This window comes from Pecten maximus, chromosome 6 (assembly GCF_902652985.1).
Source record: "Pecten maximus chromosome 6, xPecMax1.1, whole genome shotgun sequence".
Classification (NCBI taxonomy): domain Eukaryota; kingdom Metazoa; phylum Mollusca; class Bivalvia; order Pectinida; family Pectinidae; genus Pecten; species Pecten maximus.
This window is the reverse complement of record NC_047020.1, coordinates 2,960,408-2,987,821: the sequence shown is the minus strand read 5'-3', so window position 1 is coordinate 2,987,821 and position 27,414 is coordinate 2,960,408. Positions and strand designations below refer to the sequence as shown.

The 27,414-nt window shown below is 35.4% G+C and overlaps 1 protein-coding gene across 1 annotated transcript; it reads left to right on the top strand.

Moving 5' to 3' along the window:
- The first annotated feature begins 8,052 nt into the window (after positions 1-8,052).
- LOC117328730 lies at positions 8,053-24,907 on the top strand. The gene is made up of 2 exons (XM_033886224.1): positions 8,053-8,336; positions 23,538-24,907. Exon 2 carries the CDS (start codon positions 23,544-23,546, stop codon positions 24,480-24,482), a length of 939 nt encoding a protein of 312 aa, XP_033742115.1. The 5' UTR covers positions 8,053-8,336; positions 23,538-23,543; the 3' UTR covers positions 24,483-24,907.
- Positions 24,908-27,414: the final 2,507 nt, after the last annotated feature.

Genomic DNA, 27,414 nt, shown 5'->3' with positions numbered 1-27,414 from the left:
TATCCACCGCCTTTATGAGAGATAGAGAAAGGAGGACGTTCGCCCGAGGGATGTAGTAAATTTGACGAACACCAGGCTTACCTGAAGGCTTTAGATACCTTAGTTTCATCATTAGGTTGACTTATTGTTTTATTTCTCTTACTCATTGTCATCTGATGTGTGTAATTTTGACGTTATATAAATGCATGTCATTGTTGACGACGTGATCGAATTGTCAAGAAAACAAGCCGTCAATTCAATATCATAACCTCACAACGAGTGTCTTCCTATCAACAACGGGGCAACCGTGTGCAGTTATGGGGTCTTCCAAATCATACATGGCATTGGAACTAATTCTACATTAATGCTACAGGTAAAATATTATCCGTTTAGTGGTATAGATGTAGCAGGTTTTTAGCTCGTCTCTTCGAAGAAGAGTGAGAGCTTATGTCGTCACTCCGGCGTCGGCGTTGGTTTTTCAAATGTTAAGTTTTTGGTGCAAATTTTGAAAGGCAAAATAATTTATAGTAATATGGTCCCTGTGGGGGTTAAACTATCCCTTGCCGGAGCTAAAAGATTTTTTGGAAAAAAACGAGATTTTTGATAATGTTTGGACTTTTGGTGCAAGTGTTGAAAGGTATTAATACATCACATTATAATTGTAGTAGGGTGCTGATAATTGGCAATAGAGTCCCTCTGGAGTTAAACTGTCCCCTGCCCGAGTTAAACTAAAAGATTTTTGGGGAAAAAAACAGAATTTTCAAATTTTTAGCTCGTCTCTTCGAAGAAGAGTGAGAGCTTATGTTGTCACTCCAGCGTCGGCGTCGACGTTGGTTTTTCAAATGTTAAGTTTTTGGTGCAAGTGTTGAAAGGCATAGTACTTTCTGATAATATGGTCCCTGTGGGGGTTAAACTATCCCCTGCCGGAGTTAAACTAAAAGATTTTTTGGAAAAAAAACAACAGATTTTTTTTATTTTTTTTGGACTTAAAAAATGTTTGCGTTAAGTTTTTGGTGCAAGTGTTCAGAGGTTTTAATACATCACTTTATAATTGTACTAGGGTGCTTATATTTGGCAATAGAGTCTCTATGGAGTAAGACGATCCCTTCCTGGGTTAAAACTTTTAAAAAATTGGATTTTTTCTTCTTAAATCTGTTTTTTTTTTTTTTTTTGGTTTTTTTTTTTAAATCTTTGGACTTTGTGTTAACTTTATGTTGTGAGTGTTGAAAGGCATAGTAATACATGGTATTAGGTTCCCTGTGGGGGTTAAACTATCCCTTGCCAGGGTTAAGCTGAAAGATTTTTTTTGGGGGGAAAAAACAGATTTTTTTTTTTTTTTTGTGGAAATGTTAAAAGCTATATGCTGGTATTTGGTAAAGAGTCTCTATGGAGTTACACTATCCCTTCTTGGAGTGAAACTGAAAATAAAACAATGTGAAAATGCTCACATTAGACAATTATTACCGGTCCACATTTTTCAAGGGAGACAACTCTCATGAGGATAATATTTTATAAAAAAATTGAAGAAATATGTCCAAAAGCAATTACATTTGTATTGAATATATTCATTTAATCTACAACAGCATAGCTTGTCTCCCGAAAGTTTATCAATAAATAATTTATATATATATAAATTGGTATGGTTTTGAAAATTGCATGAATTCACAAAACACAATCTGATAAAGTAAACAATATAAATATTATTAATGCAATTTGCGAAACCATTCCAATTAATATATTTTAATTATTTATTGACAAACATTTGCGAGACGAGCTATGCTGTTCTCCAACAGCTCTTGTTTGACTTAGAATATTTCTGCGTTAAGTTTTTGGTGCAAGTGTTAAGAGGTTTCTTCTTAAATCTGTGGGTTTTTTTGTTTTTTGTTTTGTTTTTGTCAATAAATAATTTTTATATATATAAAAGTGGAACTGAAAAAAAACAATGTGAAAATGCTCACATTATACAATTCATACAGGTCCACATTTTTCAAGGGAGACAACTCTCATAGTGATAATATTGTATCAAAAAATTGAAGAAATAGGTCCAAAAGCAATTACATTTGTATTTAATATATTCATTCAATCTACAATAGCATAGCTTGTTTCCTGAATGTTTATCAATAAATAATATATATATATATATATAAGTGGAACTGAAAAAAAAACAATGTGAAAATGCTCACATTAGACAAAACTTTAACCGAGAAATTGCGCAAGAAAAGTTCAGATCCAACCAAGTGAAAACTTTTTTCGGGGAAAAACATCCACAATTAAATCCGTAGTGTTCTTGTCAGACCCCACATGATCATCCATAACAAACAGTATGGTAAGAACATATGATCTGACTAAACTGTAGACCACTGAAGAAGCTTGTACCAAAACGTTAACCGGACTGACGAGCGGACGGACGGAGGGATCGACGGACTGACGGAGGGATGGACGGAGATGGTATAGTATAACACGTTAATGATACACATCCGATGTAATATCCACATCTACCATGAATGTGTTACACACAGACGACTGATGGACAATCGTTCAATGTATATTCTCTTTCCTTCCGTCCATCCTTGTCAGCGGTCACGTGTTATCGTTATGATTTTATACACTTTTTTTTTGTAAACCTTTGGTGGTGTGTAAAAAAGAATTTGCCATTGTAGTTGTTTGTATTTGCTCGGATAAGGCGGTCATAGTTTGACCTTTATGGTACCAACCGGAGACCAAAGTAGTGATGTGAGTGGTACGACAATGGACACGTTTACGACACCCTGTACGGGACACCTTTATCACGGTGAGTATTTATATGGTCATCAACATTATATACTTAGAAGAAACACATCAGAAACTCAAACCGACTCGACTCCCTCCCCGGACCCTCTCCTAAACTATCGTGTGTACTCATTAGAAAGAGCCGAAATCCTCTGACTGCTATGGAGGGTTGGTTACTCTCACTGAAGGGTTACTACGCCCCCGAGGCCTGGTTACCATGGGCACTGATATCAGTTATAATAGTCGATCTAGTAAAAAAAAAATCACTAATTATGTCCAACATTTACCAACAGTCTGACGGAATCGTTTCCTTGCGCATTCATTTAAATTCTGAACTCCGTCACAGTTCTAGACCATAATATTAAGCAAATTATGATTGGATTGTTAGAATAAACAGTTAGTCTAAAAACAATTGCATTTCTGATAGAGAAATTGTATTGAAATAATTTCAATGTTTCGGTCCATCTTTCCTACGTCGCTTCCACTATCGTAACAGCCGAGTCATGGAGAGAAGAAACAACTTTATATATTACTGACTCCTTAGGAGGACGAAACAGCTCTTTGATACAGTTATATATATTACTGACTCCCTAGGAGGACGAAACAGCTCTTTGATACAGTTATATATATTACTGACTCCCTAGGAGGACGAAACAGCTCTTTGATACAGTTATATATATTACTGACTCCCTAGGAGGACGAAACAGCTCTTTGATACAGTTATAGATATTACTGACTCCTTAGGAGGACGAAACAGCTCTTTGATACAGATATATATATATTACTGACCCCCTAGGAGGACGAAACAGCTCTTTGATACAGTTATATATATAACTGACTCCCTAGGAGGACGAAACAGCTCTTTGATACAGTTATACATATAACTGACTCCCTAGGAGGACGAAACAGCTCTTTGATACAGTTATATATATTACTGACTCCCTTGAAGACGAAACAGCTCTTTGTTACAGTTATATATATAACTGACTCCCTAGGAGGACGAAACAGCTCTTTGATACAGTTATATATATTGCTGACTCCCTTGAAGACGAAACAGTTCTTTAATGCAGTTCTATATATTACTGACGAGTCGTAGATAGACGAAACTATCACTCTTACTCTGTAAAGATATTAGTTTTATCATGGACCCATTATACCAATTAGCACGAACCTTTAGTAATTGATAGAAATATCACATGTTTATTGATTTCCGGGAATAGAACAAACTGTACACGTGATACTGATAATTAATATCTAATTAGCGAAACACTCTGTGACATTTAATATGGATAAATCTTTGTGTCGTCTGCCCGTTCTTATTTTATATAAAGGTATAACTTTGTATCGTCTGCCCATTATTATTTTATATAAGTATAGCTTTGTGTCGTCTGCCCATTATTATTTTATATAAGTATATAACCTGGTTATCAAGTCAATATGTTTACTATATAAAGGATAACCTGGTTATCAGGTTAACATGTTTACTATATAAAGGATAACCTGGTTATCAAGTTAACATGTTTAATTTATAAAGGATAACCCGGTTATCAAGTCAACATATTTACTATATAAAGGGTAACCTGGTTATCAAGTCAACATGTTTACTATATAATGGATAACCTGGTTATCAAGTCAACATGTTAACTATATAAAGGATAACCTGGTTATCAGGTTAACATGTTTACTATATAGAGGATAACCTGGTTATCAAGTCAACATGTTAACTATATAAAGGATAACCTGGTTATTAAGTCAACATGTTTACTATATAAAGGATAACCTGGTTATCAAGTCAACATGTTTACTATATGAATGATAACCTGGTTATCAAGTTAACATGTTTACTATATAAAGGATAACCCGGTTATCAAGTTAACATGTTTACTATATAAAGGATAACCTGGTTATCAGGTTAACATGTTTACTATATAAAGGATAACCTGGTTATCAAGTTACATGGTTACTATATAAAGGATAACCCGGTTATCAAGTCAACATGTTTACTATATAAAGGATAACCTGGTTATCAAGTCAACATGTTTACTATATAAAGGATAACCTGATTATCAAGTCAACATGTCTACTATATAAATGATAACCTGGTTATCAAGTCAACATGTGTTCTATATAAAGGATAACCTGGTTATCAAGTCAACATGTCTACTATATAAATGATAACCTGGTTATCAAGTCAACATGTTTACTATATAACGGATAACCTGGTTATCAAGTCAACATGTTCACTATATAACGGATAACCTGGTTATCAGGTTAACATGTTTACTATATAAAGGATAACCTGGTTATCAAGTTACATGGTTACTATATAAAGGATAACCTGATTATCAAGTCAACATGTCTACTATATAAATGATAACCTGGTTATCAAGTCAACATGTGTTCTATATAAAGGATAACCTGGTTATCAAGTCAACATGTCTACTATATAAAGGATAACCTGGTTATCAAGTCAACATGTTTACTATATAACGGATAACCTGGTTATCAAGTCAACATGTTCACTATATAACGGATAACCTGGTTATCAAGTCAACATGTTCACTATATAAATGATAACCCGGTTATCAAGTCAACATGTTTACTATATAAATGATAACCCGGTTATCAAGTCAACATGTTTACTATATAAATGATAACCCGGTTATCAAGTCAACATGTTTACTATATAAATGATAACCCGGTTATCAAGTCAACATGTTTACTATATAAATGATAACCTGGTTATCAAGTTTACATGTTTACTATATAAAGGATAACCTGGTTATCTGGTTAACATGTTAACTATATAAAGGATAACCTGGTTATCAAGTCAACATGTTTACTATATAAAGGATAACCTGGTTACCATGTTAACATGTTTACTTTATAAAGGATAACTTGGTTATCAATTCAACATGTTTACTATATAAAGGGTAACCTTGTTATCAGGTTAACATGTTTACTATATAAAGGATAACCTGGTTATCAAGTCAACATGTTTACTATATGAAGGATAACCTGGTTATCAAGTTAGCATGTTTACTATATAAAGGATAACCTGGTTATCTGGTTAACATGTTTACTATATAAAGGATAACCTGGTTATCAAGTCAACATGTTTACTATATGAAGGATAACCTGGTTATCAAGTTAGCATGTTTACTATATAAAGGATAACCTGGTTATCAAGTTAACATGTTTACTATATAAAGGATAACCTGGTTATCTGGTTAACATGTTTACTATATAAAGGATAACCTGGTTATCTGGTTAACATGTTTACTATATAAAGGATAACCTGGTTATCAGGTTAACATGTTTACTATATAAAGGATAACCTGGTTATCAGGTTAGCCTGTTTACTATATAAAGGATAACCTGGTTATCAGGTTAACATGTTTACTATATAAAGGATAACCTGGTTACCATGTTAACATGTTTACTATATAAAGGATAACTTGGTTATCAATTCAACATGTTTACTATATAAAGGATAACCTGGTTATCAGGTTAACATATTAACTATATAAAGGATAACCTGGTTATCTGGTTAACATGTTTACTATATAAAGGATAACTCGGTTATCAGGTTAACATATTTACTATATAAAGGATAACCCGGTTATCAGGTTAACATGTTTACTATATAAAGGACAACCTGGTTATCAGGTTAACATGTTTACTATATAAAGGATAACCTGGTTATCAAGTCAACATGTTTACTATATAAAGGATAACCTGGTTATCAAGTCAACATGTTTACTATATAAAGGATAACCTGGTTATCAAGTTAACATGTTTACTATATAACGGATAACCTGGTTATCAAGTTAACATGTTTACTATATAACGGATAACCTGGTTATCAAGTCAACATGTTAACTATATAAAGGATAACCCGGTTATCAAGTCAACATGTTTACTATATAAAGGATAACCTGGTTATCTGGTTAACATGTTTACTATATAAAGGATAACCTGGTTATCAAGTCAACATGTTCACTATATAAAGGATAACCCGGTTATCAAGTCAACATGTTTACTATATAAAGGATAACCTGGTTATCAAGTTAACATGTTTACTATATAACGGATAACCTGGTTATCAAGTTAACATGTTAACTATATAAAGGATAACCTGGTTATCAAGTCAACATGTTCACTATATAAAGGATAACCTGGTTATCAAGTCAACATGTTCACTATATAAAGGATAACCCGGTTATCAAGTCAGCATGTTCACTATATAAAGGATAACCCGATTATCAAGTCAGCATGTTCACTATATAAAGGATAACCTGGTTATCAGGTTAACATGTTTACTATATAAAGGATAACCCGGTTATCAAGTCAGCATGTTCACTATATAAAGGATAACCTGGTTATCAGGTTAACATGTTTACTATATAAAGGATAACCTGGTTATCAGGTTAACATGTTTACTATATAAAGGATAACCTGGTTATCAGGTTAACATGTTTACTATATAAAGGATAACCTGGTTATCAGGTTAACATGTTTACTATATAAAGGATAACCTGGTTATCAGGTTAACATGTTTACTATATAAAGGATAACCTTCTCCATTGTTGTCTAACTGTACATTCTGTTTCTGTTTTTGTTTTTTGTATCAAGTTAATTTCTATCACTGCCTACTGACGATGTGATATTTTTTCGCAGCTCAGAAATATTTTATTTCAGTCTATTTAATAATGAATGCAACAGTCTAGATGTGTCTATGGGAAGCTTGCAGAATTATTTAACTAACCTTGTATAAATGTGACAGTGTCGTGTGTAACACACGTGCACAAATAATAGATTCGCATTAATTCGACTTAACAATGAATTTTATGTCAGGTATTATACACAGTATTCGATCTAAAATACGCCGGACCGATACACAATAAATCTATCACAACTAAATGTCAAACACGCGTGTACATGACAAATAATCGACCTTAATGAAGATCCATATGACGTTCGATCGTCGCACGTGCGGGTCTGATTGGTAAGGTTACCCTATAACATGTACAGTTCGTTTGCAACGATAATAGAAACATGTCTGTCGTCTCCGAATGTTGTGTACACGCTAGTGTGATGTTGTATTATATCTACAATAGGATCTAGATGACCCCTAGCAGTTGTTATTGTATGTCTGTTCTTATTCGGTTGTTTAAACATGGTTTATAATATAACTGTCGAATCTGCGCAACAATGTTTAAAAACAACATAGAGTCGCCATTTTTAAAACAACACAATGCACCGTTATCGTATTTCTGACAGTAGTATACTGCTTACCTAGAAATGTTATTCTTGTATAGGGAACGCTTTGGAGGTAGTGCTGGCCTATTGGAGCGCTTCCCTGTTGGATAGACGAGTCACGTGACTGAATATATTTTACTGAGGCAACAGTGGATCTTGGTTCTGGTAGGAGCCGTCGTTGGCGAAGTTGGACGGAACAGTTAAATCGTATATTTACCAATTGGAAAATTTTCGTTGCTAGCTGAATTTATAAGCGGAAGTTTAATTCCCCGAGTGTTTTATCAGCTAGGCATTGTGTTTAAATTATTTGGAAAATATCGAATAAGGTAAGAGACACACCTATGTATTTAATATATTGTTTATTGAGCTCTAAAGACATTGATACAGTATGACAATAACAATGTGTGTGTTTAAGTATTGCCATCGCAAAGTGATTGTCCTGCTAGGTTTGACAAACCTCTTTTGTGACAAAGTCAACACATAAATATTTGCATTTATAATTTATCCCGGGCAAAGGATTCTAGCGTCGCCATTTTCTCTCTCAGATTCGTGGAAGCCATTTTCAAAATTGCATTTTGACTTTATTATTGTCTGCAATATACACATTTTAGATCTACTGTTACTTTTCTGTATGCAAAGAAAAAGGCAACAAAATGTAAGTAAAAACGCACATATACAGATAACGTATTGACAAACATAAGAATCTGCACACATCGCAATTACAAATTAAAATATATGTAAATGTGCATTGTCGCAACGTTATGTAAGTGTGCAGAGCAGGCGTGGAAACTCCCATCTCAAATATCAGTGTTATTTTTCTAGTTTTAAAGGTCGCTAAATTGGTTTAAGATATTATTATAATATAGATACCGTTATGGGGCGCGATCAACATTCCGATTAACATTCCTTTCATCTTCTTCATATCTATTCTGACTGCGCATGTTCGAAACACACATACAAAAAAAAACTTTTCATCAGCACAGTGTAGACAGATAAGAAAAGATAAGCTTTTACTAATTCCGTAGCTATTTAATAGCCAAGCTTTAATTTGTTGGTCTTCGGAAACGCTTGATTGTTTATTGATGGAATGTGAGGAATGTTTTAATAACATATGTGGTGTGACTACAGACCGTCACGACCCGACGATGTCAAGCCATCTAAAAATAAACCATATTTAATTTGTTGGACGTTTAGGCTATATTATTTGGTTGTTGGAATCTTTGACTATAGATGTATTTGTATTTATAATATTTTTGAAAATGTTTTGGTAGTTTGAATCTTTGACTATAGATATTTTGGTAGTTTGAATCTTTGACTATAGATGTTTTGGTAGTTTGAATCTTTGACTATAGATGTTTTGGTAGTTGGAATCTTTGACTTTACCCGTGCAATGGTCGGTCAATAAGTTATGTTTGTCTGTCCAATAAGCTTTATATCTGGCTATGCAATAAGCACACAGCGTATTGAACAGTCATTGGTACCTTATTTGACGGATACAGATACGGTATTGAATGGGTACAAGTGCTATAGACAATTACTTACGCTATTCTCTTTTGCCATACAAAGTATAAAGAAACATGTCTACAAAGTCTTTTATAATACAGGTGTTCAACATATACACAATTCCCAATCTGAGATAGAAAAACTAGATAGTTGTTCATAATATCGAGGATGACATGCTACACTTATAAACAATCCAAACAAATATCAACCATAAACAAACACATGTATATATACATTGTATATACAGTATTCACTGCAACACAAAATTCAAAATATCTGTTATCATTGCTATTGTAAAGTTTCCTGAGCACTTTAAATTTCCACGAACAGGAAACTATACTCGTAAACACTACCAGTATGAAAATGATTTATACAATTATCCAAACTTTAATGACAAACTTCCGATGTTGATAGTTAAATTACATCAGATGGCATACGAATGACTCGACAGATGTTATCCTTGCACGTGACGTTAAATCTTCTGTTCTACACCTAACACCAATAACTGTGTCTTTATATATCTCAGGGTTAGAGTTCCTTATCGACTGCGTGTTTGTAAACCCTTAGTTCTGTAATATAATATGTATCGTTATTTTTTTTACACTTCTTATCGGATATTTAAATTTTTGTTATTTGTCGATTCGAACGTTTGAGGACCACATGTCTTATAACATTGATTATATTCTACCGGTTTGTCTTACCTGTCTTGGTGACAGAGATATTGGTATTATTTAACTACGCTTTTTGGTGCACGTTTTACTCAACGCGAAGATATAGACAACATGGACCTGTGTATGGGTGTTTATTTTTTACTTTAATCCGCGATATACATTAGTGTATGGGTGTTTATTTTTACTTTAATCCGCGATATACATTAGTGTATGGGTGGTAATTGTATCTAACCGTTTGGCTATCTAAATCCTCATCTCGTATCAGTTCAAAACAAAAATCACTGAAATTCTCAGCAAGCTGGAAGACCGTACGTTCATGCACACGTGCCTGACTCGTTTTATAATATAATAACATATACGAGTACATTTATATGTACTCTTATTATGTTATTATTTTATAAAACGAGTCGGGCACCTGTGGTTCATGTGTATTTAAAATGTCCGGTCCGTTTGCCCAGGTTTAACCCACTCATAACTGACCTACGGGGTTCTACCGATAAGTCATCATTACTAGTCCAGAGTAATTAAGCGTGTCGGTTATTACGTGGCTGAAATTCCTCGTCTATTAGAGTGTAAAATAAGTGACGAAGTGGGGAATCTGAGACGTACCTCATATATCAGGGCTCAATCACGGGGACATCGGATATGTGTCATTGATATAAGTAAAATAGTTCATGTGGGTCAAACATTTCTCGTCCAAAGTAAGGTGAATGAGAGGCATTAAGATACATTCGAGACCGTCATTGGGACGGCTAATATATATGGTTCCTTATTATTTCCCAAGTTAATACTTGATATATATATCTATATTACTGTCTGTATATTTAGGTATATATATCTATATTACTGTCTGTATTTACGTGTATCTAGACAATTGTTCTATTTAGGTATATATATCTATATTACTGTCTGTATTTACGTGTATCTAGACAATTGTTATATTTAGGTATATATATATCTATATTACTGTCTGTATATTTAGGTATATATCTATATTACTGTCTGTATTTACGTGTATCTAGACAATTGTTCTATTTAGGTATATATATCTATATTACTGTCTGTATTTACGTGTATCTAGACAATTGTTCTATTTAGGTATATATATATATATATATTACTGTCTGTATTTACGTGTATCTAGACAATTGTTCTATTTAGGTATATATATATCTATATTACTGTCTGTATTTACGTGTATCTAGACAATTGTTCTATTTAGGTATATATATATCTATATTACTGTCTGTATTTACGTGTATCTAGACAATTGTTCTATTTAGGTATATATATCTATATTACTGTCTGTATTTACGTGTATCTAGACAACTGTTATATTTAGGTATATATATCTATATTACTGTCTGTATTTACGTGTATCTAGACAATTGTTATATTTAGGTATATATCTATATTACTGTCTGTATTTACGTGTATCTAGACAATTGTTCTATTTAGGTATATATATCTATATTACTGTCTGTATTTACGTGTATCTAGACAATTGTTCTATTTAGGTATATATCTATATTACTGTCTGTATTTACGTGTATCTAGACAATTGTTCTATTTAGGTATATATCTATTACTGTCTGTATTTACGTGTATCTAGACAACTGTTATATTTAGGTATATATATATCTATATTACTGTCTGTATTTACGTGTATCTAGACAATTGTTATATTTAGGTATATATCTATATTACTGTCTGTATTTACGTGTATCTAGACAATTGTTCTATTTAGGTATATATATCTATATTACTGTCTGTATTTACGTGTATCTAGACAATTGTTCTATTTAGGTATATATATATCTATATTACTGTCTGTATATTTAGGTATATATCTATTACTGTCTGTATTTACGTGTATCTAGACAATTGTTATATTTAGGTATATATCTATATTACTGTCTGTATTTACGTGTATCTAGACAATTGTTCTATTTAGGTATATATCTATATTACTGTCTGTATTTACGTGTATCTAGACAATTGTTCTATTTAGGTATATATATATCTATATTACTGTCTGTATTTACGTGTATATATATATCTATATTACTGTCTATATTTACGTGTATCTAGACAATTGTTCTATTTAGGTATATATATCTATATTACTGTCTGTATTTACGTGTATCTAGACAACTGTTATATTTAGGTATATATATCTATATTACTGTCTGTATTTACGTGTATCTAGACAATTGTTCTATTTAGGTATATATCTATATTACTGTCTGTATTTACGTGTATCTAGACAATTGTTATATTTAGGTATATATATATCTATATTACTGTCTGTATTTACGTGTATCTAGACAATTGTTATATTTAGGTATATATATCTATATTACTGTCTGTATTTACGTGTATCTAGACAATTGTTCTATTTAGGTATATATATCTATATTACTGTCTGTATTTACGTGTATCTAGACAATTGTTATATTTAGGTATATATATATCTATATTACTGTCTGTTTATTTAGGTATATATCTATATTACTGTCTGTATTTACGTGTATCTAGACAATTGTTATATTTAGGTATATATCTATATTACTGTCTGTATTTACGTGTATCTAGACAATTGTTATATTTAGGTATATATCTATATTACTGTCTGTATTTACGTGTATCTAGACAATTGTTCTATTTAGGTATATATATCTATATTACTGTCTGTATTTACGTGTATCTAGACAATTGTTATATTTAGGTATATATATCTATATTACTGTCTGTATTTACGTGTATCTAGACAATTGTTCTATTTAGGTATATATATCTATATTACTGTCTGTATTTACGTGTATCTAGACAATTGTTCTATTTAGGTATATATATCTATATTACTGTCTGTATTTACGTGTATATATATATCTATATTACTGTCTGTATTTACGTGTATCTAGACAATTGTTCTATTTAGGTATATATATCTATATTACTGTCTGTATTTACGTGTATCTAGACAATTGTTATATTAAGGTATATATATATCTATATTACTGTCTGTATTTACGTGTATCTAGACAATTGTTATATTTAGGTATATATATCTATATTACTGTCTGTATTTACGTGTATCTAGACAATTGTTCTATTTAGGTATATATATCTATATTACTGTCTGTATTTACGTGTATCTAGACAATTGTTCTATTTAGGTATATATATCTATATTACTGTCTGTATTTACGTGTATATATATATCTATATTACTGTCTGTATTTACGTGTATCTAGACAACTGTTCTATTTAGGTATATATATCTATATTACTGACTGTATTTACGTGTATCTAGACAACTGTTCTATTTAGGTATATATATCTATATTACTGTCTGTATTTACGTGTATCTAGACAATTGTTCTATTTAGGTATATATATCTATATTACTGTTTGTATTTACGTGTATCTAGACAATTGTTCTATTTAGGTATATATATCTATATATTACTGTCTGTATTTACGTGTATCTAGACAACTGTTCTATTTAGGTATAAATATCTATATATTACTGTCTGTATTTACGTGTATCTAGACAACTGTTCTATTTAGGTATATATATCTATATATTACTGTCTATATTTACGTGTATCTAGACAACTGTTCTATTTAGGTATATATATATCTATATTACTGTCTGTATTTACGTGTATCTAGACAATTGTTCTATTTAGGTATATATATATATATTACTGTCTGTATTTACGTGTATCTAGACAATTATTCTTTTTAGGTATATATATATATATTACTGTCTGTATTTACGTGTATATATATATATATATTACTGTCTGTATTTACGTGTATCTAGACAACTGTTCTATTTAGGTATATATATCTATATTACTGTCTGTATTTACGTGTATCTAGACAATTGTTCTATTTAGGTATATATATCTATATATCACTGTCTGTATTTACGTGTATCTAGACAATTGTTCTATTTAGGTATATATATCTATATATTACTGTCTGTATTTACGTGTATCTAGACAATTGTTATATTTAGGTATATATATATCTATATTACTGTCTGTATTTACGTGTATCTAGACAACTGTTATATTTAGGTATATATATCTATATTACTGTCTGTATTTACGTGTATCTAGACAATTGTTCTATTTAGGTATATATATCAATATTACTGTCTGTATTTACGTGTATCTAGACAATTGTTCTATTTAGGTATATATATCTATATTACTGTCTGTATTTACGTGTATCTAGACAATTGTTCTATTTAGGTATATATATCTATATTACTGTCTGTATTTACGTGTATCTAGACAATTGTTCTATTTAGGTATATATATCTATATTACTGTTTGTATTTACGTGTATCTAGACAATTGTTCTATTTAGGTATATATATCTATATTACTGTCTGTATTTACGTGTATCTAGACAATTGTTCTATTTAGGTATATATATCTATATTACTGTCTGTATTTACGTGTATCTAGACAATTGTTCTATTTAGGTATATATATCTATATATTACTGTCTGTATTTACGTGTATCTAGACAACTGTTATATTTAGGTATATATATCTATATTACTGTCTGTATTTACGTGTATCTAGACAATTGTTCTATTTAGGTATATATATCTATATTACTGTCTGTATTTACGTGTATCTAGACAATTGTTCTATTTAGGTATATATATCTATATATTACTGTCTGTATTTACGTGTATCTAGACAACTGTTATATTTAGGTATATATATCTATATTACTGTCTGTATTTACGTGTATCTAGACAATTGTTCTATTTAGGTATATATATCTATATTACTGTCTGTATTTACGTGTATCTAGACAATTGTTCTATTTAGGTATATATATCTGTATATTACTGTCTGTATTTACGTGTATCTAGACAATTGTTCTATTTAGGTATATATATCTATATTACTGTCTGTATTTACCTGTATCTAGACAACTGTTATATTTAGGTATATATATTCTCAGACCTCTGGTTTTAGTAACCGAGCATTTCAGTGGGATGACGCTATGAGCGGTATTATCCACAAGGGCCCGATGATTTGGTAATCTAGTTGTATTTTAATCTATCCTTATGTGTATGGACGTTTTGAGGGACTAGATGAACATTCCATAAAACGATGTCCCTTTGTTTGCAATGTACAATGTGATGTTTTTTATTGAGAAAAGTAAGTTAGACGATTTTCGACATAGCGAGCTCTCCTCCCTTTGTGATCAGTTGTTTGTCTCGTGGAGCCAAACGAATACGAGTCCCAGCACACCACAGTGATACCAGTCTATCATCAGTCTCTTTATTTATAACTTACAGAAAAACCTGATAATACTGTAATAACGTGCACTATATTACTCTTCCATGAAAACAAATGTCTCTATGTGAAATTCTGTGTACTGCGCAAGTGTTATAAATATCGCGTTTCTGCCGTAAACGTGTAATCCGTACCTGAGAAGCAGGTAAATACGATGTAGTATTCTGGAGGCTGAGTAAACAACAATTAATGACAACATTATTTAATTATACAGAAATTTACCTTCAAACGCTAAATAAATAGATAATCGAAAACAGACATGCACGTGCGCTTTATCGGGCACGTACAGGGTGGTGAATTATGAAGTGATAGTGTTATAAAACGTCTACAGCCACTACTAATGATGGTGGGTTGTTTATAGAGAACATCAGGTGAACATTATATCTAGAAAGAACCTTCTACTCTATACAGGTTGACTAGATAACTCACAAGTCTATAGTTTTACAGTTATTCGTGGTATACATGTATCTGGTATCAATTACAAGTGAAATATCTCAAAGTATTGTTTATTTATTTACATACTAACCATTAGCATGTAAACATACAAGGCTTTAAACACGATATACTGGTAATATGTTCCCGTGTCGCTATAGTTCCTACAGGTCTCAACGGGTCTCAACAATACCATAACGTAATACTCACCTGTAAATGGCACATATTGTTGTATCTATTTTACCGTCACAGATTGTAAAATAGTGTTACGTAACAGCAACACAATATTGACAGCCGAGACAAAACTTTCTCCACACTAACGCGAATAATTCCAATAACCACCTGTATGATTTAAATACTTAAATAAATAAAAAGTTCTATCAGACGGTGTCAAAATCTAATGTATTCTAAAAATATTTATACACCTGACAAATGTCCGAAGGGGGTATATAGCAAAAACTAGTACATTTATGTACGTGTATTGTTAGGGCGAATGGTTAGGGAAGCTTATTGGTTCTGTGCATTTAAATATGGCCAGACTAATTACTAGTTATGTATGTCTATAATTCAGGCGCGGATCCAGGATTTTCGAAAGGGGGGGGGGGGGTTCCAGTAATTTAGTGATAATGCAAGCGCCATAGGCGCGAGCCGATTTTTTTTCCATTTTGAGGGCTATTAACAAATTTCCTCCTGCAAAAAAAAAAAGGCTGGATCCGCTAGTGTATATTAAGATAATAATAAGCTCTATAAATATCAAACTATCTTTAAATATGGTCAGGTAATGTCCAGTTGTGTTTCTAATTGATCCCACTACAGTATATGATAGAGGGCATGCGTAGTGATACACGTATTAGGTCTACCTCGTGTTTACTATAATAAATATTATGTTGGAGTTATATTTATATATATGTATGTATTGGGCGGCGTTTTACTATTTATCATTATTTAGTGATATCACTAAAGCAGAATAAATAGTTAAACGCCGCCCCACACATATAAAACTGATCTTTATTAATACTGATGTTTCTATTTCTCTTAAGTTCTAACTTCGTTTGGATGAATTATAAATTGTCTTTATATAATCTACTGAAAAACGTCGACTGATCTAATATTGTAGTACATGTGAGGTAATCATTGGCAGCTCCAAGGGGTAGAGACTCTTAATTCCTGTAGATGTTGGAACTCCGTAGTGAGTAGATTGACTGAGAGCTCGCTAACGTTATCTATAGACTAGTAAGATCGCTTACATCGGCAAAAATAACATGTTTGGGGTGAATTCAATACATGTTTTTGTAGGATTGAATAACACCGCCATTGTCACTCTCTAATGGCGTGTGTAAGATACGCAATGTGTGTTGATTGTGGCAGAATTAGTTCATTGTCTCGGCGTGAGCTCTGACAGATTGGTAAAAGATTAGGTACGTTTTTTAAAGTTGTTACCCAGCACCTTACCGAACATCTCTACAGTACTAACTGGGACCCTGTTAGATAACCCTGGCAGGGTCACTATCTCACAAAATGGCAGTGTTACTTAGTGTTTATAATAGAGATAATGAATCTCTCTGCTCGCATTCTAACCTTCAGATAAAATCAAAATAACCAGCGGGGTATTGAAATCACCTGGATTTCCATTGTCGGTACGTACAATAGCGGTCATCAGGGCTTTGTGACCTTCCGTACCCGTGGGTGTAAATGGGATCTCGCTCTAAATAAACGAGATCTGTACTCACACCATATTGTCAATAAGTAACGGCATATTAATCTATCCTCTTCTTCCATCATCATACTTTACCAGTATTATAGGTCCCCACCCCTGATAGACCAGTAGGTCCCCGCCCCTGATAGACCAACAGGTCCCCACCCCTGATAGACAAACAGGTCCCCACCCCTGATAGACCAACAGGTCCCCACCCCTGATATACCAACAGGTCCCCACCCCTGATAGACCAACAGGTCCCCATCCCTGATAGACAAACAGGTCCCCACCCCTGATAGACCAACAGGTCCCCACCCCTGATATACCAACAGGTCCCCACCCCTGATAGACCAGCAGGTCCCCACCCCTGATAGACCAGCAGGTCCCCACCCCTGATAGACCAGCAGGTCCCCACCGCTGATAGACCAGTAGGTCCCCACCCCTGATAGACCAGCAGGTCCCCACCCCTGATAGACCAGTAGGTCCCCACCCCTGATATACCAACAGGTCCCCACCCCTGATAGACCAACAGGTCCCCACCCCTGATAGACCAGAAGGTCCCCACCCCTGATAGACCAGCAGGTCCCCACCGCTGATAGACCAGCAGGTCCCCACCCCTGATAGACCAGTAGGTCCCCACCCCTGATAGACCAGTAGGTCCCCACCCCTGATAGACCAACAGGTACCCACCCCTGATAGACCAGCAGGTCCCCACTCCTGATAGACCAGCAGGTCCCCACTCCTGATAGACCAGCAGGTCCCCACCCCCGATAGACCAGCAGGTCCCCACCCCCGATAGACCAGCAGGTCCCCACCCCTGATAGACCAACAGGTCCCCACCCCTGATAGACCAACAGATCCCCACCCCTGATAGACCAGTAGGTCCCCACCCCTGATAGACCAGTAGGTCCCCACCCCTGATAGACCAACATGTCCCCACCCCTGATAGACCAGTAGGTCCCCACCCCTGATAGACCAGTAGGTCCCCACCCCTGATAGACCAACAGGTCCCCACCCCTGATAGACCAACAGGTCCCCACCCCTGATAGACCAGCAGGTCCCCACCCCTGATAGACCAGTAGGTCCCCACCCCTGATAGACCAACAGGTCCCCACCCCTGATAGACCAACAGGTCCCCACCCCTGATAGACCAGTAGGTCCCCACCCCTGATAGACCAGTAGGTCCCCACCACTGATAGACCAACAGGTCCCCACCCCTGATAGACCAGTAGGTCCCCACCCCTGATAGACCAGTAGGTCCCCACCCCTGATAGACCAACAGGTCCCCATCCCTGATAGACCAGTAGGTCCCCACCCCTGATAGACCAACAGGTACCCACCCCTGATAGACCAGCAGGTCCCCACCCCTGATAGACCAGCAGGTCCCCACCCCTGATAGACCAGCAGGTCCCCACCCCTGATAGATCAGTAGGTCCCCACCCCTGATAGACCAACAGGTCCCCACCCCTGATAGACCAGTAGGTCCCCACCCCTGCTGGACCAACAGGTCCCCACCCCTGATAGACCAATAGGTCCCACCCCTGATAGACCAACAGGTCCCCACCCCTGATAGACCAGTAGGTCCCCACCCCTGATAGACCAACAGGTCCCCACCCCTGCTGTTCTAGGTGAGAGTATACGTCAGTACCAAACCAGCAGGTCCCCACCCCTGATGTTCTAGGTGAGAGTATACGTTAGTACCAAACCAGCAGAACCCAGATTTACCAATGTTTAATGTACAGAGATTTCTTTAATTCAATATTTTCCATAAGAAATCATTTCATATAGGAGCGCTTAGAAACGTACACCGCTCTTTCTGAAAATGTATTGGCCATCAACTTTATAACCAGACGTTTTACCATATGTGAGTTACAGCTCGAAAGGAGTTTTTATGCTATCGTCTGTGTATAAGTTGTCTAGAGTTTTCAGCACAGAGAAACTTCTGTTCCCCCGGACGCATGACCTTATCAAGCTATCTAATAGATGGTGAAACCGGTATTTATTTAATATGTCAACAGCACGTGCGCATTAGCACCATTTATTTACAAACAGACGTCCATCACGTCAGTCGAGAGTCCAGCTGGCCATCTAAATCTTGGCAACTGGCGGTCAAGCGTGTCCGTAATGGGAGCCATTTCCATCGTAGATATATCATGTATACAGAATATGCAAAGCTCTGCTAATTATGCATATCACAGTCCCGCCAGCGGCACGCGCTCGTTGTCTCTCCTCGTACGTGAAGTAGACAGATAAGAAGAGAAAGTGGTCGATTATCCTCCCCTGGGTTTGCCAAAATAAACGTGATATTGTTACATTGACGTACCATTGTTTACACTATACTGATAATATATTTGTGGTAGACCTGGAACTTCAAACAGTCCGAATCCCTCACGTGGGTAACGTAATACCGAATCAGTACAGGGACATATTGTTTTACCAGGCATCAATTAACCGCGTGATATCTCCTATATTGTTGCTACACGTGTTAACAATGATTTATCTTGTTTAATGCTTATGTTATGGGTCCTCATTTTATCTGATACTAACTATTTATATCGGGGATCACATCCTACATTGATACTAACTATTTATACCGGGGATCACATCCTATATTGATACTAACTATTTATACCAGGGATCACATCCTACATTGATACTAACTATTTATACCGGGGATCACATCCTACATTGATACTAACTATTTATACCAGGGATCACATCCTACATCGATACTAACGTTTATACCAGGGATCACATCCTACATTGATACTAACTATTTATACCAGGGACCACATCCTACATTGATACTAACTATTTATACCAGGGACCACATCCTACATTGATACTAACTATTTATACCGGGGACCACATCCTACATTGATACTAACTATTTATACCGGGGACCACATCCTACATTGATACTAACTATTTATACCGGAGATCACATCCTACATTGATACTAACTATTTATACCAGGGATCACATCCTACATTGATACTAACTATTTATACCGGGGATCACATCCTACATTGATACTATTTATACCGGGGATCACATCCTACATTGATACTATTTATACCGGGGATCACATCCTACATTGATACTATTTATACCGGGGATCACATCCTACATTGATACTATTTATACCAGGGACCACATCCTACATTGATACTAACTCTATACCAGGGATCACATCCTACATTGATACTAACTTTATACCAGGGACCACATCCCACATTGATACTAACTATTTATACCGGGGATCACATCCTACATTGATACTAACTATTTATACCAGGGACCACATCCTACATTGATACTAACTATTTATACCGGGGATCACATCCTACATTGATACTAACTATTTATACCGGGGATCACATCCTACATTGATACTAACTATTTATACCAGAGACCACATCCTACATTGATACTAACTATTTATACCGGGGATCACATCCTACATTGATACAAACTATTTATACCAGGGACCACATCCTACATTGATACTAACTATGTATACCAGGGATCACATCCTACATTGATACTATTTATACCAGGGATCACATCCTACATTGATACTAACTATTTATATCAGGGACCACATCCTACATCGATACTAACTATTTATACCGGGGACCACATCCTACATTGATACTATTTATACCAGGGATCACATCCTACATTGATACTAACTATTTATACCAGGGACCACATCCTACATTGATACTATTTATACCAGGGCTCACATCCTACATTGATACTAACTATTTATACCAGGGATCCCATCCTATATGGCCGGTATTGTCATTCGGATTCTGATGTAGTAAGACACGACTGACTAAGACAGGGTATGGTCTGTATTGTCATTCGGGTTCTGATGTAGTGAGACACGACTGACTAAGACAGGGTATGGTCTGTATTGTCATTCGGATTCTGATGTAGTGAGACACGACTGACTAAGACAGGGTATGGTCTGTATTGTCATTCGGGTTCTGATCTAGTGAGACACGACTGACTAAGACAGGGTATGGTCTGTATTGTCATTGGGGTTCTGATCTAGTGAGACACGACTGACTAAGACAGGGTATGGTCTGTATTGTCATTCGGGTTCTGATGTAGTGAGACACGACTGACTAAGACAGGGTATGGTCTGTATTGTCATTCGGGTTCTGATGTAGTGAGACACGACTGACTAAGACAGGGTATGGTCTGTATTGTCATTCGGGTTCTGATGTAGTGAGACACGACTGACTAAGACAGGGTATGGTCTGTATTGTCATTCGGGTTCTGATGTAGTGAGACACGACTGACTAAGACAGGGTATGGTCTGTATTGTCATTCGGGTTCTGATGTAGTGAGACACGCTGACTAAGACAGGGTATGGTCTGTATTGTTATTCGGATTCTGATGTAGTGAGACACGACTGACTAAGACAGGGTATGGTCTGTATTGTCATTCGGGTTCTGCTTCAGTGATTATTCGTTTAGTTGTATCTCAATCTTTGGCATTTGAAGTTACATGGATTGTTGGAATGGTTGCTGCCTGAATCAGTATAAAGACTAATAAAACGTGTTTGCAGTGAAAGACCATCATTGTAATCTCTTCTGTCCTAGAAACTCCCCAGAGTCGCCATCTGGATTAAGTCAGTAATTGGTAGATTTAATGACGAAGACAAATATGTTGATTTCTTGACTTGGTCGATGTTATTCCTGATTGTCTTTGCTTTCCGCGTTGACACAGCATGACAATAAAACAGCATTTCTGCCATTCGCCAATTTACATAGCAAATAGGGGTTGACACTCCGGAGACCTTGCCGTCATCCTCATTACAATAACTCCGACGGTATAGTTATGGCCAGGGATTTGTGGCGTAATTCCACGTGATGGGCTACATATCGATCACTGATGCAGTGTGTCTGTCTCTGGACTGTAATTAGCTCGGGAGGCCACTGTCCCCCCTAATCACGAGTTATCACTGAGCATTGATGGCACGCAAAGGACGCACATTAACAAATTAGCAATTGGAAGAAATGTTTGGAAACAAAACCGTTAATTATTCCGGTGTGTTACACTCTAAACTGTTAGATATTTGTAATATAAACATTCAGGACCTGGTAACACGATCAGACCCGTACGAATACCTCAGAGGTTCCGTGTACAAGGCGGACATTTGTTGAATAATTTACATCTGAAAATCATCGACAGTTTTTATTTGCCTTATTTAGTTTGTAACGTTTTTGAAATGCATATCGACCAATCTGATTTTGAATCATCAATTCCACCATCTCGTCGTTGGACATTGAGATACAGTTGATTAACTTATTTTCGCCATTAATCAATGATTTCAAAACTTCTACAAAATCATAATTCCTAGAACTGATAAAGGTTACCTCCCTGCCAAATGTTAATTTAACTGTTATTTACTTTGTAATTAATTACAGCTCTGTGCTGAATGTGATAGAGGTGTACCTTTGACACAAATCTATGTATAGTTAAGCGTTCCCATCAGAATCAATGCTTAGTTGTAATGCCATTTTATGTATCCATTTACAGCAGAGAATGAAGCTTGATAAAGAAGGTTATATTTTAAGTGAAGAATGTTTGTGTGACCGTGTAAGGTTCTTTACAGCTTTACATTTACTGCATGTGACGAAAGGACCCTTGTAGAGAAAATCATAACACATCTTTGTATCCGAGTTGTTTCTTAGTTTGTGTTTCAGAGAATCTTTGTTGCTGGTTTGAAAACCAAACGTGTGAAAATAAAATACTTTGAAATATTTCATTTCAATTAAGTGAATATTGATTTATGTCAGGTGTAACTTATTCATAAGAACTCCACGATTCCACTGTAAAATCGTTTTATTATCTTTTTTTTCTGATCAACAGGTTGAAATGTCGGCACCTGGAAAAATCTATTCTGTGAACATCGAGGAACTCATAAAGGATTACACGTGGAACAGATTCCGGAAGACCAAGCATTTATTACGCCGGCCATTCATCAGAAAATGCAATTATTACATAGACATCAACTGGGGCTATCTCGAATTTAAACACGACACTGTCAGATTCGACATCCGACCTGATGGCGCAAGTACACTACCAGAGGAGGTAGGAACCGGAAGTACTCAATGTAGTCCCAGTAAACAAGGCGTGGACAAGGACGGCAGCAAAAATGTCGTTCTTTACAAATCGAAGTACGAGAATCGGACTCCACGAGATCAGCAGTACACGTTCTCGACTACTCGTGAGACGAAGGCCTCGTGTACCGTGGAATTCCAGGAATCCTATACCAAAGGGGGTGAGTGTAACGTCGAGATCAAAGTTCCGGGCGATATCGTCACAATAGGGGCAGGACTCAGCGGAGAACTTACAGTCACTAAGACCAAGACCGAAACGTTCGAGGAAACAATTACGTGGCAGGTAAACACTCAAATAAACGTGGCTCAGGGTCATACGGCTGAGGCAACCGTGTTCGTGTCGGAAAGAAACAGTGTGGCTGACTTCGAAGTTAAAACCACTATGTCACTTCCGGACGGAAAGGACATGCCTGTCGCTGTGCGACGCATCTCGGACGACTCGATTTTGTACACGGATATTATAAACGACCTGGCGTATGTGTTTTCGGAAATGTCTAAGAAAGCAAATAACATTGTAAAACTGGAGAAGAGCAAAGACCATAAACGAGGCATGCTACGATCGAATGTCATCTTAACAACACACGGCACGTGTAAAAGCGTGTCGTGGAAGAACCAAAACGTCAATGTCCGTTCTAAAGAAGTAGTAAAAGAGGAAGTCGAATCCTTTGTAGCAGAGGATGGCGACGAAACGTGAAAGGGTCGCTCAAAAATGTGATTACGGGCTTATAACGCTTTGGCAATTATCGTCTACACGTATTGATTACCAGATAAACTATTCAACGTGCATTTCTCCTGCTATTAAACATGGGACATAGGAGACAGAAGACTGCCGTCATTTGACAACTGCTATTACTTTAGAAATACTATTAACACCGGACACAGTATTTCACAATGTCACATTACTTTAAGAATGCGTATCTTATCCGTTTTACGTCAATTTGAGCTGTTATAGTTGTGTCATGAAGTCCAGCTTCACTGAGTGATGTTTATGATTTCGATATAATGTGATTCCGGAGTTGTTGGTGATAAATGCTGTACTGGTGATATTGAAGCTTGTTCTAGGACTCTTTGTTGACGCTATGTTAATGCATATTATACTATTAAATATATAGAACGTTATTAATGTAGTTTGATTATTTTATCATTTTGATACAAACCTTACTCTTCCACTGATACAGAAGATATATACATTAACACAGGTAAATCCATATATACATCAACACAGGTAAATCTATATATACATTAACACAGGTAATCCATACATACAACAACACAGGTAATCCATAGATACAACAACACAGGTAATCCATAGATACATCAACACAGGTAAATCCATAGATACATCAACACAGGTAATCCATAGATACAACAACACAGGTAATCCATACATACAACAACACAGGTAATCCATAGATACAACAACACAGGTAATCCATAGATACAACAACACAGGTAATCCATAGATACATCAACACAGGTAATCCATATATACAACAACACAGGTAATCCATAGATACATCAACACAGGTAATCCATAGATACAACAACACAGGCAATCCATAGATACAACAACACAGCTAATCCATATATACAACAACACAGCTAATCCATATATACAACAACACAGCTAATCCATAGATACAACAACACAGCTAATCCATAGATACATCAACACAGGTAATCCATAGTTACATGAACACAGGTAATCCTTATAAACAACAACACAGGTAATCCATATATACAACAAGACAGGTAATCCATATATACAACAACACAGGTAATCCATAGATACAACAACACAGGTAATCCATATATACAACAACACAGGTAATCCATATATACAACAACACAGGTAATCCATAGATACAACAACACAGGTAATCCATAGTTACAACAACACAGGTAATCCATAGATACAACAACACAGGTAATCCATATATACAACAACACAGGTAATCCATATATACAACACAGGTAATCCATAGATACAACAACACAGGTAATCCATAGATACAACAACACAGGTAATCCATAGTTACAACAACACAGGTAATCCATATATACAACAACACAGCTAATCCATAGATACAACAACACAGGTAATCCATATATACATCAACACAGGTAAATCCATATATACAACTACACAGGTAATCCATAGATACAATAACACAGGTAATCCATAGATACATCAACACTGGTAAATCCATAGATACAACAACACAGGTAATCCATATATACAACACAGGTAAATCCATATATACAACTACACAGGTAATCCATAGATACAACAACACAGGTAAATTTATAAATACAACAACACAGGTAATCCATAGATACAACAACACAGGTAAATCCATATATACAACTACACAGGTAATCCATAGATACAATAACACAGGTAATCCATATATACAACAACACAGGTAATCCATATATACAACAACACAGCTAATCCATATATACAACAACACATGTAATCCATAGATACAACAACAAGGTAATCCATAGATACATCAACACGGGTAATCCATAGTTACAACAACACATGTAATCCATAGATACAACAACAAGGTAATCCATAGATACATCAACACAGGTAATCCATAGATACAACAACACAGGTAATCCATATATACAACAACACAGGTAATCCATAGATACAACAACACAGGTAATCCATATATACAACAACACAGGTAATCCATAGATACATCAACACAGGTAATCCATAGATACATCAACAAGGTAAATCCATAGATACATCAACACAGGTAATCCATAGATACATCAACACAGGTAATCCATAGATACAACAACACAGGTAATCCATAGATACAACAACACAGGTAAATCCATAAATACAACAACACAGCTAATCCATAGATACAACAATACAGCTAATCCATAGATACATTAACACAGGTAAATCCATAGATACATTAACACAGGTAAATCCATAGATACAACAACACAGGTAAATCCATAGATACATCAACACAGGTAATCCATATATACAACAACACAGCTAATCCATATATACAACAACACAGCTAATCCATAGATACAACAACACAGCTAATCCATAGATACATGAACACAGGTAATCCATAGTTACATGAACACAGGTAATCCTTATAAACAACAACACAGGTAATCCATATATACAACAAGACAGGTAATCCATATATACAACAAGACAGGTAATCCATAGATACAACAACACAGGTAATCCATATATACAACAACACAGGTAATCCATATATACAACAACACAGGTAATCCATATATACAACAACACAGGTAATCCATAGATACAACAACACAGGTAATCCATATATACAACAACAAAGGTAATCCATATATACAACAACACAGGTAATCCATAGATACATCAACACAGGTAATCCATAGATACAACAACACAGGTAATCCATATATACAACAACACAGGTAATCCATAGATACAACAACACAGGTAAATCCATATATACAACAACACAGGTAATCCATAGATACAACAACACAGGTAATCCATATATACAACAATACAGGTAATCCATAGATACAACAACACAGGTAATCCATAGATACAACAACACAGGTAATCCATAGTTACAACAACA

Coding starts and splice junctions, on each gene's coding strand:
- LOC117328730 (XM_033886224.1), top strand. CDS start 23,544: ATGTCGGCACCTGGAAAAATCTATTCTGTGAACATCGAGGAACTCATA.